The sequence below is a fragment of the Vigna unguiculata genome, chromosome 8 (assembly GCF_037176805.1).
Source record: "Vigna unguiculata cultivar grain cowpea cultivar isolate G323 ecotype 2 chromosome 8, ASM3717680v1, whole genome shotgun sequence".
Taxonomy (NCBI): Eukaryota; Viridiplantae; Streptophyta; class Magnoliopsida; order Fabales; family Fabaceae; genus Vigna; species Vigna unguiculata.
In genome coordinates this window covers 40,113,551-40,130,229 of record NC_140799.1, presented here as the reverse complement: position 1 = coordinate 40,130,229, position 16,679 = coordinate 40,113,551, and the positions used below count along the sequence as shown (strand labels likewise).

The 16,679-nt window shown below is 30.3% G+C and overlaps 1 protein-coding gene and 1 long non-coding RNA gene across 3 annotated transcripts; one reads left to right on the top strand and one right to left on the bottom strand.

The window, feature by feature from the left end:
• The first annotated feature begins 1,543 nt into the window (after window positions 1-1,543).
• LOC114194666 (Integrin-linked protein kinase family) lies at window positions 1,544-6,876 on the top strand. The gene is made up of 12 exons (XM_028085026.2): window positions 1,544-1,849; window positions 1,926-2,000; window positions 2,506-2,601; window positions 2,738-2,823; window positions 2,915-3,035; window positions 3,747-3,826; window positions 4,000-4,062; window positions 4,225-4,343; window positions 4,667-4,752; window positions 5,708-5,829; window positions 5,931-6,042; window positions 6,615-6,876. Exons 1-12 carry the CDS (start codon window positions 1,544-1,546, stop codon window positions 6,708-6,710), a joined length of 1,362 nt encoding a protein of 453 aa, XP_027940827.2. The 3' UTR covers window positions 6,711-6,876.
• Window positions 6,877-11,675: 4,799 nt separating this feature from the next.
• On the bottom strand, window positions 11,676-15,910 carry LOC114193072 (uncharacterized). Of its 2 annotated transcripts, XR_003606220.2 has the most exons (4): window positions 15,755-15,910; window positions 15,392-15,514; window positions 15,088-15,307; window positions 11,676-11,892 (listed from the first exon to the last, which is right to left on the bottom strand). It is a non-coding gene; the product is annotated as an uncharacterized LOC114193072 (long non-coding RNA). The 2 variants fall into 2 exon arrangements; XR_014984099.1 differs by lacking the exon at window positions 11,676-11,892 and having other exon boundaries at window positions 14,793-15,307.
• Between the last annotated feature and the right edge of the window lie 769 nt (window positions 15,911-16,679).

Genomic DNA, 16,679 nt, shown 5'->3' with positions numbered 1-16,679 from the left:
ATTTTATTTATTTTAATTTCTTTTATCTATCACATCATCACATCTTAATCAAAAGTTCACAAATTTTTTCTTTAAACCCATTTACTTTTATCTCACAATCTTCAAATTAAACAATACCACAATCCTCTCTTTATCCCTCAAATCATTTCTTTCCAAAATTCATCATATATAAACAAAGTATTAATGAAAACATGTCAATGAATTTACACCTTATTTGTTTCAGAAGACGAGAAGTGAGAGAGTGCTCATTTGATATTTAAATCGAAAAATATGAACTACAATGAGATGTAATATATATATATATATTTTAATTTTTCTTCCTCACATGGAGAGAAATGCATGAAAAGACTACATGTAATATAATAATAATAATAATAATAATAATAATAATAATAATAATAAAACATTAACAATTTTAAGTTTTGTAATTAATAATAGTAATATAATAATAAATAATACATTCATCAATCAAGTCATGTACAAACTTTTATACATTTTCTTCTTAGTTTTTACTTAATCAAAACAACATCAAATTCATCCTTTTCTTTTTCAGTTTCAAATTCACTCATTTTCATTCTTCTAAATTTATCCTCCAATCCCAACACAACGTTAATGTCACTTTCTTTGTTCAAGTGCATGAATATTTAAATGCTGAAAATGTCACTTTCTTTGTTCAAGTGCATGAATATTTAAATGCTCAAGAGAACATATCCAAAGTCTATGTTAAAAGTACATTTAATTTTTTTTTCGCACTTTAGGATGAGCTCATAAAATTTATTGCCAAATTGGAATTCTATCTCATCACTTGTGAAAGCAGGTTTGAGACACAAGCTACTAAAGGAACTGCTTTAGTAAACGTACATCGATCACAAATACTCAAAATAATTGCTGCTGTAATTGTAGCTGCATATAAAAAATCGCACAGTTATCTAAACTCGTATTTTATGAGTTATTAACCATGAATTAGTCAGAAGCTTACTTTTTGTAAGTAGTTTTTTTTATTATACACGACCTACGCGTTTTATATTGAAGGTTCAGTTCCTGTCTAGCACGTCTTTAATGCCAGAAATAAATTTAATTAGAAAGTCAACTTTACCAGGCAAGCTTTTATCGAATACCAGAAATAGCTGTTCAAAGCAATCCTATAAAGATACGGTCAATAACTAATTTTTAAAAATATTAAAATCCAGGCTTTATTTCTCACTAATTATTACCTAAAATTATCTATTAATTACTTAACTATATATATGTATATATATATTTTTTAATTTTTTTTAAGGATAAGCCTGGTCGAGATTATCACAGAAAACCGACACTGTTTCTTCCACAGTCACTTGGTGGAGTGTGTAGAAAGGCAGTGACGTCAAGATTTGAATTACAAAGAATCCGATCCAATAGCAATCCTCTCTTCAAAAATATCAAAACCCGAATCACATTTCCTTTTTCATTCATATTCACATTCTTATTCTTATCGACGTTGAATCCAACACATTCTCATACCACAATTACATTTTCTCTCTCTCCTAAAACCCTCGCCGCCGCAATGGAAGCCAAGAAGCTTCAGCTTCGTTTCTCGCTCGGCCGGCAATCCTCTCTAGCGCCGGAGCGCGACGGCGCAGGCGATGTGTCGGAGGCGCTGGATCCAACGGTTCGGTTGATGTATCTGGCCAACGAAGGAGACTTGGACGGGATTGAGGAACTGCTGGACGCGGGGAGCGACGTCAATTTCACCGACATTGACGGCCGCACCGCACTCCACGTCGCCGCCTGCCAGGGACGCACCGACGTTGTTGAGTTGCTGCTACGACGAGGCGCTGAAGTTGATCCGCGAGACCGTTGGGGCAGCACCGTAATTTCACTTGCCGTCATCTTTCGTTATTCGTTTTGTACGCTGTCACTGATTTTTGGATTGGATTGTTTAACAGCCTCTAGCTGATGCAATGTACTATAAAAACCACGACGTAGTGAAGCTTTTGGAGAAACACGGTGCAAAACCTCCGGTTAGTCTCTTGTTTTGCTTTCCTGCTTGATATTAGAGGTAAAATCGTTTGTTATTCGTCTCGAGAGTTTAGTTGACAGCCTCAGCATGGATTTGGACATTTCTGTTCAGTGAAATCCGAATCTTTAATAAAAAAAACAACAACATATTGAGAAAATTTAAATAGTAAAATGTGGACATCGGGTTTTGATAGTGGAGATTTTCGTCGGAGAGAATATCAGTGAAAATCCCGCTCTTAGAGGTTTCATTCCTCGTCTGATTATTATATTTAGTTTCAGCTCCAACGGGTCTTGCAGTCAAGCTTTTTCAAGAGAAATCAGTGTATGCACTGGCATTGTATAAACTCCTAAATGTTATTTGGTTGACTTTTAAATAAATACTTTAAAGATTCTTATTGCTTTACAGAGTAAGTTTTACTGTGCTGATAGTACACAGATATTAAACTCCTTTTAGAGTAGTTGGTTTATGACATCACATTGCGATTACAAACCTCTTTTCGTTTGTAGATAACTCCCATGCATGTGGAGAATGCTCGAGAAGTCCCAGAGTATGAGATTGATCCTTCTGAACTTGATTTTACTAATAGTGTTTGCATAACAAAGGTAAAGTTTCAAGTTTCCTTCTCTATAGTTAATAGTGTTTTGTAACCGGATATATCCTTCTGCCTTTTGACATAATTTCTTAAGTCCATACACTTTAGCTTATTTTATGTTTCATAATTTATATTGAATTTTTCAGGGAACTTTCCGGATTGCATTATGGCGTGGAACTCGGGTTGCTGTCAAGACACTTGGGGAGGAAGTGTTCGCTGATGATGATAAAGTGTGGGTTTGGCTACTCATTCACGTCAATTGATTATTCAGTTATCACTTTTTAATCTCAGTTAATTTTTGTTTGTTGGTGTATGTTTATCAGAAGAGCATTTCATGATGAGCTTACATTGCTTGAGAAAATAAGGCATCCAAATGTTGTTCAGTTTTTAGGTGCTGTAACCCAAAGCACTCCAATGATTATCGTCACAGAATATCTACCCCAGGTTAGTTTTGGTCCTACACTGGTCATAAGGAAGGTTTTTGCTTATAATTATTTTTCTCATGTTGTTTTTGAAAAATTATATTGACTACTTGGCTAATGGTTATCGTATATAACAGTGAGCTGAATACGATATGGTTAGAAATTTGTTATTTTAAAGTGACAATGTAGTTTCAGTTGGGCTACTCAAAATCCAATATTATGTAGGAGTGCACAAATCATCAATAATAATTAAGAACTTAATGTGATAAACATTTACCTTGGGACTGATATTAATTGTTGACGGGGGTTATTTGCATTGATTTGTCCCTATATGTGTAAAGTGTAAAAGTTAGGGATTATCTACCATTTATTATAAGTCAATGTAATTGAAGTTGACAATGGATAGATTCTCACTTTCTTACTTTACTTATCTTCTCACTATAGAGGAACTAAATCCAGACTGACAAATACGTTCCTGTTGTATCTAGAAGTAACAAATATCTATGCTAAAAGATTTAATGGAATGATAAGGAATACCTGTTTTAACCCCGTATTGATTACTGTTGATTTAGATTTTGGTTTCTCTTTATTCGAGGATTCCACTTCAATTTAGTGAAACAGTGAAAAATAAGAAGTGTATATAGTTAGATATCTCCCATACTTATGTACGTGGTACCCTGTATTTTTACAAATGTAACATCTAACAATTTGGAATGAACTATCATCTATTCAGGGGGATCTTCGTGCCTACATGAAGTGGAAAGGTGCATTAAAACCAGTAACAGCTGTAAAATTTGCACTTGATATTGCTAGGTCAGTCAAGAGCTTTCTTATCATGCATGGATCACATGCTCTCAATTGTTCTCAAGGAAACAAGCTCTCTTGATTATTTTATTTTTGAAGAGTTGAATATTGCAAAATTTTCTCCAATATTAACAATTTGCATTTGAATATTTGTAATAAATGCAATATGTTTGTATTCTCAGGGGTATGAACTATTTGCACGAACATAAACCTGAAGCCATTATACACCGAGATCTTGAGCCTTCGTATGTTTTACGCACTCCTACCCTGTCTAGTTGATTTTATCATTCTTCCTCCTTGTGTATGAAGTGTCATGGATTTTTCAATTGAAACATGCATTTTTCATTCATTCTTTGAATGGTTGAAACTGTTTAAAGTTTCTTCATTGTACTTGAGTAAGACAACAGAAATATTTTGCGGGATGATTCTGGGCATCTGAAAGTTGCAGACTTTGGAGTTAGCAAGTTGCTTAAAGTCGCTAAAACAGTCAAGGAAGACAAACCCGTGACAAGCCTGGATACATCATGTAGGTTTTGTTCTACAGTAGAGAGCCTTGTAATATTTGTCGTTAATCATGTTCCACATAAAAGCAATATTGCAAACTTATATTTCACAAGGGCTGTAATGTGCAATAGGTTGCATACACAATAAGGAAAAAAAGAAAAAAAAATGCTGTTTACTAAGTGACTAATAAAGACGTGGGGCTCAATTTTACTAATTTGAATTTAATTAATTTTTAAGTATTGCTATTTTTTTGTATCTAATTCAATTCAATTCGTTTTTATCCTATTGTGTGTGGTTCTGATTTTTGTGGTTTCAATTGATGATTTTTTTTTATAACTTTAACAGGGCGATATGTTGCACCGGAAGTATATAGAAATGAGGAATACGACACAAAAGTGGATGTGTTTTCTTTTGCTCTGATATTACAGGAGGTAAAATCATTATTGCTTACCTTTGAAACAAGACTTTTAAACCCTGAAATTGCAAATCAATTAATACTATATAAAAACTGTTTGATGAATTAATGCTTGATGAATAATGTTGTGGTATTTGACCAAATTGTACATGTTAATTCAATACTCTCTGTCCTTGGTGATAATTCCTTTTATCCCAGCACCTAAAACTTTTAGAACGCTGAAAATGAAAGCAGGAAGCATCCCTTGTCAGAACAGGAATATTATTACATATATAATTCTGTTATTCACTTTAGTAAAAAAAAGTCAAGTCCTGGAAAATAATGCTTTTAGAGGTGTATCATTTTGTTGCTGTGCATCCTATGTTGTTTTCATCATTCAAATTCCTTCAGTGTTGTTATGGCATATTAAATTTTAAAATATTTGGTGGTATATTTTACGCACAAGACCTCTTCCGCTTATCAAGTATACATAAGATTTTTTTTTATCAAGTATACTATGGGTGAATCTATGGACAGCTCTAGCACTCGTGACTCTTGAGCTCTGCCTATTTTGGCCCTCAGATCTTCCTCAAGATATGTCTATAATATATAATCGTGATATGCAATGTTTTATTGCCTATTTTAAGGTTGATCTAACAGACAAGTAAAGTTCTAGGGATTTGAGCTATCCACAGATTGATGGGTCAAAATATAAAAGTTAAGTATATATTTATATATTCATGATCATCTTGGTAAGATGCCATGCCTCATAGTTTGCTGTTGTACCTATATGCTTGGTTCTTGTAATTTTTATGTGCATGCTAAATGTTCATTTTCTCCAACTGTTTTGCTGATAAACTTCAGAATTGTTTTATTTGTGGATCATGGGCAATTTGTAATCTAGAATATAAATGACAACAAACAGTGGATTGTTTTGTAGAGATGCCCAGCAAAATACTGACCAGAACTTGTATGGTTTTCTGTTCCTGTAGATGATTGAAGGTTGTCCACCGTTCTATGAAAAACCAGAAAACGAAGTTCCTAAAGCGTATGTTGAAAATGAGCGCCCACCATTTAGAGCGTTGCCAAAGCTTTACGCTTATGGACTTAAACAGTGAGGATTTTAAATAAATTTTATTGGCAGCAGATTTGAATGTCTAGTAGGAGGATAAAAGAATAAGTTTTTTACATTCAGGAAATCTGATTTGTCCATAGGTTAATTGAGGAATGCTGGGATGAAAAACCACACAGAAGGCCAACATTTAGGCAAATAATTGACAGATTGGAAGACATAAACAGCCATTTTGTACAAAAGAGGCGCTGGAAGGTACCCCTTTTTTGTGCGGACATTTATTTGATCAACTTTAGACCTAGTTGTGGTAGTATAATTTTGACATAATAGTAATTTGTGAGACACCAAACTAGATTACGAATTTTAAAGTAAATTTAGATGATTTTTCTTTTTTAATTTTTTGTTGATTGAAAAAGAGTAGTGCAAGAGCTTTATAGCTCTATGTCGCGTCCATGTTCATTCACGAGTTACATTTCACAATACTCCAAAAGATGACTTATAGTATTTGGCTGCTCGTTTCCTTTTTCCATCCTAAGGGATATCCATTCTGGAGAATTTATTTTTGGTCCATAATCTTTTTGGAGTTGGTTCCGTCGTATGATTCCAATAGTCTACGGTCTTTTCTTGGAATTCGTGCCACATTTATCATTAAAAAAGATAACAGGATGCATTTCTTAATAGATATCTCACTGTTTTTTACCCATCTCACTAGTGGAATACCCTCATCAAAAGTGTGGATATTGTTCGATATCGTTATTTAACCACGATAACTCTGTCATTCCTTATTTTTAGAAGAGGTTTGATATTTTCTTTGTTATGATACACAGATTGGAGCTGCTGGATGCATCCAGCACCTGGAGGCGCTATTTAGGGGTAATCGCACAAGTCCAAGTAGCCGATCATCTCGCTCCACGGCCAGATAAATATTTCCTATCGAGAACCAACAATTATTTTGATCACAGTTTCAGGAAAAAAATTTGATTGTGTTGTCTTATACTTGCATTGCATGTCATGTATAACCTTCTGTAAATAACTTGTGCTCGACGTTCGGTTGAATAAAAATGAAGAATGTGACATATATCCTTTAAATTTGTCCGAAGTTATTCTTTCTTCCTTATAAAGAACAATCTTCTTTTCCAAGTTTTATCTATTCAAAATGTTATTTTAATTTTATGCCTATTTATAAGATTCTTTTTTTTCTCGAAAAGAAGCTGCTATCATGTCGTTGCTTGTATTCTGATGTGTGGGCCTCAACAGAATTGAGAACCTCTCTGAACCCGAGGACAATTTTTGAACCGATTCTTGTGTCATTTTATTAACATGTTTGTAGAGCCTGAGTATTTTGAAATTGTGTGGATACGAAGATTTTTGCTGCAAAATTCGAACAAGGAGTACTGTCTTTGCAGTACAACTCGTGGCAATATTTTTGCTTCTAAGTTTCTTCCTCAGTAATGATGCTGCCTCAAATGATACTGAACGATGTTGACGGATACAAGCTACCAATGCCATGTGTACGACTCTGCCTAGTGTTTAGTTGAGTAACATCTTTCTGTTTGTCTTGTTTGGTGAATAAAAAAAGGTGAAATAATTTAAGGAATAACAAACGGAGGGTCATCATGAGACATATAATCACATTTTATTGTCTTCTTGTTTGGGAATTACCATCTTTTATTTCTTTTTATAGTTTTTAACAATGTGTGTTGCATATATTGTTTCCAATATAATTTGTAGTGTGGGAAGCGGTTGAACCTGTAAAGCGGGATCTGCTTTTGCAATGTTTTGGGCATGTGGTCGCATAGTTTGACCTATCTGATGTCTCTGTGTTGGTTCAGTTCAGTGGCATTCTGTGGTGGTGTTGTACCATCTGCTCCCTGCAACTGCAATACTGCTAACAAGTCTACAACCGCTATGGACACAAACACGCAATCCATATATCACACCAGTTTGACCGTTGTCACTGCCTTTTTTTTTTTTCTTCAGATTTTAAACTTTTTTTTCTTGACAAATTGTGGATGCAGCTTAAAGGAAATTTTTTTCAATATGCACTCAAAAGGCAAAAGAAAAATATTCTCAACAATAGTAATGAACTGCACTTGGAAAGAAAATGGTTAAAAATCTTAAGTATGACCTATTTTTTGAGTTACGTTCCTTTGTTTTACTTTTAAAGATATTTTCCATTAGAGGTATCTTTAAATCTCAAGTATTCTGATGTGTGGCATTAAATATGAACCCTCAAGTAAAGTATTGGATGTTGGATTTTCTACGGGCTGACAACTGACTTTAAAATTTTAAGATATATTAAAAAATATTAATATAGTGTATTTTTAGTAATCAAATGAGAATATATAGAGATGGCAAATAAATCCGTCCCCGTGGGTATTGTCCGAACCCGTCCCCGTTTTGACGGGGAATCCCCACATTGACTGGGTATGGGTACGGGTATGGGGAATCCCCGACTTTTTCAGTTGGGTATGGGGATGGGTATGGGGATGTACATATACCCGCCATAATACCCGTCCCCGCCATATTTCCATTCTCGTTTAAATTATTAAAATATTCACAATTAATCAAGTAACCCATATATATATATATATATATATATATATATATATATATATATATATATATATATATATATATATATATATATATATATATTTTCTATTTTTTATTTCTTTTAATTATTTTATTTGTCATGAAACTCATCCTCATCTCCAATATATTTTTTATCTTATCATAACCTTTATGTAATTATGTTAAAATGATGTATGTTAATTAAAAAAAATTATGCCTCACATTTGAATATTTATATTATTTTTTAATATTTTTATTTATTATAAATTTTTTTTTCACATGAGAATGTTTATACTCTCAATTTAGGGTAATATAAAAAAAATTATTTACTTATTATTATTATTAATTTTTGTTTAATTTGAAGAACTCTTTTTTTTCATTAAAATAATTTTCGTTATTTTTCAACCATTAAGTATATATGTTGATATTTGAAAAGTTTTCTTAATTCTCTAAGATATTTTTTGTCTTATCATACCTTAGTTATGCATTTGATTTGTTTTTTTTCGATAGTCTCTCAAATTATTTCTAAAACACACATTTGTTAGTTTTTTAATATTTTTATTTATTGTTTTTATTTCATCATGTAGAATAATATTTCGATATATTCTATCTAATTATTTTTTGTTTTATAACTCATTATTAATCATAATGTAATTTTTTCACTTTAAATTCTGTTTGAAGTGGTTAAAATTATATATATATATATATATATATATATATATATATAATGATATTTAGGAATAGTATATGATAATTCACTACAAGAAAAACATGAAATGGTGACTGATTTTTCGTCATTGGTGGTAGTAGTTGATTTATTGTCTGAATCAATGACTAAATTAGTGACCAATTCAATGATCGAATCGGTACTTAATTTAGTGACCAATTTAATTACTAATTTATTTGTAATTTAATGACAAATTTTTTGGTCACTAATGATATTTCTATTTAATTTTAACCACTTCAAACATAATTTAATAATTAGTTCTCTAAGGTATTTTTCATCTTATCATACCTTAATTATACATTTGATTTCTTTTGTACGATTTCTTTCGATAATCTCTCAAATTATTTCTAAAACACACATTTGTTAGTTTTTTAATATTTTTATTTATTGTTTATTTTCATCATGTAGAATAATATTTCGATATATTCTATCTAATTATTTGTTATTTTATAACTTACTATTAATCATACTGTAATTTTTTTCACTTTAATTGTATAAATAACTTTTATTTACTACAATATAAAAATTTAATGTAATTGCTATGAATATTTTTTTGTCACTATCCAACATATATTGAAGTTCAAAAGATACAAAATCTATGTCAAAATTTTATTATTATGTTTATTATTTGTTCTTTGTGTCATTTTGATCAAGTGATGTATTATAAATTTTATTAGTGTATAAAAAAGAGATTCATTATAATTTAAAAAATTGAAGTAAACAAACATTTAAAATATATTTTAATTTGAATATTTGTTTTCCTTTTATTATTATGTTTATTATTTGTTCTTTGTGTCATTTTGATCAAGTGATATATTATAACTTTTATTAGTGTATAAAAAAGAGATTCATTAGAATTTAAAAAATTGAAGTAAACAAACATTTAAAATATATTTTAATTTGAATATTTGTTTTCCTTTTATATTTTTTTGAAATATTTTTTAATTTTATCAACTAAGTTCATCAATGTTGTAGTTTGCAAATTTAATAAATGTTTTGGTTCACATGAAATTTTATTTGGTATTCTAATATAAAATGTAAACAATTATAATTTATTTTAAGGTATTTGGCATCGAAGAAAATCCTCATAATATTAATATTTCATAATATTATGTTTTCTTTACCGTAATTTTTTTTTTATAAAAATTAATATTAAAGTAGTTAGAACACGGGTACGGGTATGGGTACGAGATTATACCCGTTACCCGATGGGGATGGGGATGGAAAAAAAGTTTGATACCCGTTGGGTTTGGGTATGGGGATGGAGATGAATTTTTTATGCGGGGATGGGTATGGGATAGCGAAACCCGTCCCCGCCCCGCCCCGTTGCCATCCCTGAATATATTTTAAAATATTAGTAGTGTATTTATAATAATCAGATGACAGTTAAAAAGAAAAAACTCAATAGATAATCTGACCTTTGAACTGAATTTTAATGAATTCCTAGAAAATGGAAAAGAGTTAAAACACATGGAGATAAATAATAAATGAATTTTAATGTAAAACGAATTATATGAAGAGCGTCATTTTTTATTGTTTAAAAGAAAATGGACTTAATTTCATAGAGGAAAGTAAAAGAAAACAGTGTTATTTTGATAATATAAGATCAGCTTCAAGAAGAAAAATAAATAATGTAAAAAGCTGAAAGTAATAAAAAATTAGTCTTTAAAGGTATACACATGTCAAATAATTGTTTAAAAGAAATAGTACAAAATATCATAATACTTTCTAAAATTGATGTTTCTGTTTCATTATATGAAATATTAACGATGCACTCTTTACCACACTATTATTAATTAAAATGTATAAATTTCTGTAAGCCTTCTTATCTAGTAAGTCTCCTTCAATCACATTTTGAATTATAAATTGAAAATATAAGTCACATGATTAGAAACTTTTTCCAAAGTTCAATAAATACTCAAATATGACAAAGTAAGGATTAATTATAATGGATTTACTTCTTTACATTGTCAATATAAATATAAATATTTTGTACTATATTGCCAATTGATTAAAAAACACTTTAAATATAATTTTTAGCATAGTTATAAAAATTTACAACTTTACTATTGATGTCAAACTAGTATTAGAAGATGCTGCAATTTTCATCACCAATATTGTCCAACTATATTTTTTTACTGATGTGTATAACTATATTTTTTTTTTACTAATCTAACAACATTATTGTCAATTCAAAAATCAATAACAATTCTAATTTATTTCAACAGAACTTTATAAGACCCAATTAGTTAGGGTATAATTGTTTTAGCTTAAATAATTGGCTATAATTGGCTTAAATTTATATTGTCTTACATAGTCTATAAAATATAACTTAGGAAAAGAAAATGACACTCATAAACTAAAGTCTTAACTAGATTCTTCAACAAGATGATTTACTTCGGCATGTAAATAATGTAATTTTAGAAAATAATTTGTGTATAATAAACATCTATTCTATTTGATAGTTTAAATTATATATATATATATATATATATATATATATATATATATAAACATAAATTTACAGTTCATTATTTTAGGATGATTGATCAGTGAAATGAAAAAAATGAAGTATATTGAAATAAGATGAAAGAGAAATGGAATGAAAAATTTGATCTTATTGTATGCTACAATTTTAGCGGTGTCACGTTTCTGAAACACCAATCATTGTCATACCTTCATTCTTAATTTTCAGACGTAAAATTAACAGCTGCAATGCAACAACACACTCAACTGACACCATTGCATGTTACAACCATATATTCATTCTGCTTCAGTACGATCTGAATTTTCAAACAGTGAACCTGAAAGCGAACACCACACACTAAACTAATCGAAAGAATAACTTGGTTGTAAAAAAGACAACCACTTCTGAGAGAAATTAATAATTTTATTTCAACACACTATTTTCACCCAAAAATATCAACTACTTAGACATTATTTGAAACAAATATAAGATTTTGACAATTTTCTCTTATAATTCGAAAAGATATTCTTTAAATGATTTGAGATTATAAAAGAAAAATCACTTAAGAACATGATCTCAAGTTATAATAAAGAGAAAATTGTCGTAATTCAATCGTTAAAATATCATATTTTTTTACATAACTTTATGCAAGTAACAACTATACAATTTAGGAAAATTATCTTTGTGACTATTAAATTTTGACAATTTTCTCTTACAATTTTAAGTGTTATCTTTTAATTGGTTTTTCTTTTTTATTTTTCTCATTTTCAATCTTTTAAAACCACTATACATCGTGTTGTACTAAAAGTTAACAGTTTTTAATCTTATATTAAGCGATGATAAGTCACATGCAGTTATGTTCATTAGCCATTTGTGCACCAGACAGCAGAAGCTGGCTTGGAACAAAAACTCAAGAGGGAGTGAAGTGAGACAGATATCGAAGATAATATATTTATCTAACTTTTTTTCTTCTGTTTTGGGGCCTCATTTGTTTGTTTGTGGAAATTGTTAATTGCATTGTTAAACATGTTATGATGTGATAATCACTGAATGTTAAACATGGTTAACAGTATTAAAGTGAATGTACCAAAGAATTCACTGTTTTGTGTAAGAAAAGTGGAGAGAAAGAAGAGAGAGAAAAGAGAACCTTGTCTGTAGGTCCATTTTAGCTTTCATACTTGCGTGCCATTTTGGGAGCTGTTTCAGCACAGTAACTTTTGTCCTCCTTTTACTTTTTTTTTTCTTTCTGTAGGGTAGTTTAATACCCTTTTTCATCTTTTATTGCTTCAGATTACTCTAATTTTTTCAGATAAAACTTTTGGTAAGATTAGTATCAGATACTCATAAACAGAAAACTTTAAGAACTTTAGGTAAATCAATATTTTGTCTTTGTAAATGAGTTTGTTTCTTACCAACTACTCTCAGCATGTTTTAACATGCAAATATTTTTTCCTTTTCAAAGATGGTTTTCATTGTAGAAAACTATGATGTTTCTTTTCAAGAGATCAATATATATGTTCGTTTTTAACTAAGCTTTGATGAAGGCCAATTCTGAACACCTGTTATCGTTCTCTAGATTTCATAAAATAAAGAGTTTACATAAAGTTCTTAAACCTGATACTGAAAATGCTCAGTTTTTTTCATTTTTTCCACTGCCATTTAAAACTCAGATAGACGAAAGAAATTAAAACTCATAATAATGTGTTGTGATATCAAATAGCAGTAACATATTTGTAGCAGTTCTAAAGAGCAAACATAAAATCTAACTACAGAAATTAAAAATCCTAATTACTCAGCAGCAACACAGCCAAGCAGCATGAAGTATTATTATGTTACTAAAAACCCTATTTGGATACAAAGCTGGTGGAGGATTTTTAGAACTTCTTTAGTGGAGTAGTATAATTTTGACACCCAGCAAAATTTTACACACTCAAAAGTTAACATTTTCAATGGCCAAAATACCCTAAAAGTGGTGTATCTAGTGTTAAAAAAAAAAAAATATTTTCCTTAATGAAAATAGCAGCCAGGAACACCTACATAATTGCATAACTGTGAAAACACATACAGCATGTTTAATGAGTAGCTGCATGGCCAGATTTCCAGATCCAGAAAGCTGGTTGTGTTCTTTCCAACATATTGGTTTTGTCGAAGAATGAAGTAATTAAAGTGTTATGATATTTACCATGATCGATTTCATCCACCATCTTGTCTCTCCATATATAGCTCTTGACAGTGATATACACAGATTACTAGTTTTAAGCACTTATTACACCCTTATTCATTACACTCCATGCTAATTTTCTATAAACATGCATCTGCAGAGGTGGATTAAAAGTCACAGTACGGCATGGGAATTGGCCCAAAAGTTAAGAAATTCCAAATATTTTGCTACAGTCAAGTTCATTTCATTTTCTTTTCTTTTTCTCAAATATATATCCCCCACTCATTATAGTTCAGCAATATCCTTGGAGGTCCCATAATTCTTAGCATGAGAAACTGAATCTCACAAGTGTTCAGTTCTTCAGTTTCCTCACAGTGAAAGCACAGACAATGTGTTTAATGTGTTGAGAATTTAAATGTAAATCTAAGTTGTACATTGAGTATAAATGAAAAAGTAGAATACTATATAAGGATGAAGACCGATAAATCCATTGTCTTAAGGTTTTGGACTGAGAGTGATGTAAATTCCTTATGTTGTTGAGTTCAGGTCTCATTGGTCGTATCTCTCGTGTGAACCTTATCCTCTAAGACCTAACATAACGTTTCTTTCATCTTAATTGTAAACCAATGCTTTTTTGTAGGCTCTAACAACAAGGTGGATTATTCCATATTGGAATACTCCCACACACATTGATTCGCTAGGAATTTTTTCATCTTCTGCACATTTAGCTGAACTTTTAATCTTACCAGATTTACTTTGATCTGAATAATTTCACAATCCTCTTGTCCACCGTGTGTTTGAGTGAGAGACTATTTTTTATACTGATTTGAGTGAGAGTTTGTGATAGATGTACAGATGTTGCATTCTAAAAGCAAGTTAACTGTATAAAATTCCATGCCCAATGTAAAACTTGTTTCAACTCAACTTAATTTTTCAACATCAAACCAAACTTGAGTATTTACAATGTGATCTTTCATTATTCAAAGTGAATCCAAACAAACATTTTGTATCCATATCCAACAATCAATAATTTTGCAAGGTATTTTACATAGAGATAATTCAGAAAGACTCTAGCATTCCTTCAAAATGCAATCATTTTTTATTTCTTTTTCCTATCAGAAGCACACACATGATGTATATCCAATACTACTAACATATACTACTTATGATTGATTCAAATTTATTGCAAATCAGAAACTTTAGTTAATCAAAACTTTCTATTCAGTTAGTCTCTCTCTCTAGATTTTACAAACTTTATTAAGCATAATATATAAAATGTGTCGCTATCAATTCTCTATCCTAGTTTACTAAACTATTTCAGTAGAATGTTCCCATATTGGTGATGGAGGCATTGTTGAAATTTATTGTTACCTTCTTGCAGTAATTTTGTGTGCTGCAGTTATTTATTTGATTGGGGGGCTTCAATTAACAGTGCTTGGACTGTAGATTCTGTTTCACCATTCTTCAAAAGCTGTGAAGTTAATATCAATCTCCTCCAACTTCTTCACCAGAATAAGGAAACAAAAAGGAAGTGACTTTCACAAAAACATGCCCTTCCTCAATCTATCTTCACAGACACCAAAAGAACACCCTGAGAGAAAGAAAATCTCAAATAAATATCCAAAACCAGGTTGAAGTGAAAAAATAAGAACAAAGTTCAACACAATCACTTGACCTGACACCTTCTTTACTCATTTTAGGAGTGAAAATCAGAAAATCAGTGAATCACAGTGTGTTACTCACTCCTTTCCCCGTCAAAAATAAAATAAAATCCCTTCCAGAAAGTGCTGAGCTTGAACTGTAAAATCAAATTTTTATCACCAAGTGCATACTCCATCAAAATATTAAATTATATTTCATTTTTCTGTAACAGCAGAATGATCCCTTGATTATGAATTGAAGACAGCAGGTAGAGGAAGAATTAATATATATTATCATATCAATAATCTTTATAAGGTTAAGAAATAGAAAAAAACATAAAATAGAAAGTATAAGACCTTAACCTAGAAATTTAAATATTACTATTATATGCACATACCTAAATATAGAGAGCGTTGAGGAGAGGATTGAGAGTGAAGAGAGACAGAAACAGAGAGGTAAGATAAGAGCTGAAAATTGGAATTGGATTTAGAATGATGCAAAGCAAATGAAACCAAAGTGTGAGATTAGATTAGAAAATACTAGAAAGAGAGAAAGAGAGTGAGAGAATAATGTGTGCACTAAACGACAAGAATAGCAGTATGATTAGTGGGTGGGTCCTACATTGTTGTCGTTTTGTTTGACCGCATGCATCTATGTTATTTTCAGTCACTTCCTCCATCATTGTGCCACATCCCCAACCCATTTTCTCCACAGTAATTATATTCTAATTTTCATTTATAATCTACTACATATACATATCATATAGTATTATATAGTACAGATTATATTATATAAAATCTAATAAACGTATCTTAGATGTATTATAAAAGTGTGATTTTTCTATTGTTAATACATGATAGTTTATATACAGAAATTACATCTACTCAATCAATAGAAAAAGATTGTCCTAATGTAACCATGATTTCTATTATTACTAACTTTTTTATTACAATAATTAACAATAAAATTAAAGAAAAATATTTCTTTGAAATTTTTTAAAGTTTTTTTGGTATACGTTATTATTACATAAGATAAAAGAGTATTCATACTAATAATTCAATATATATATATATATATATATATTAAATGATGTAACAGTACCGTATAGAATAATAGTAGTAATACTAGACTGTCTGTGCTAATAATGCATGTTCATAATAGAAATAAAATTCTGACACAAGAGGATTGTTTTTTTTTTTTTATGATTGAATATGTCTAAATTAGTTATTAGTATGTATGGTTTCACGTTTTGAATATGATATTTTAAGAATTCAGTAATCAGGAAATTGTAAATACATTTTTTAAGGTCAAAAAGTAAATTT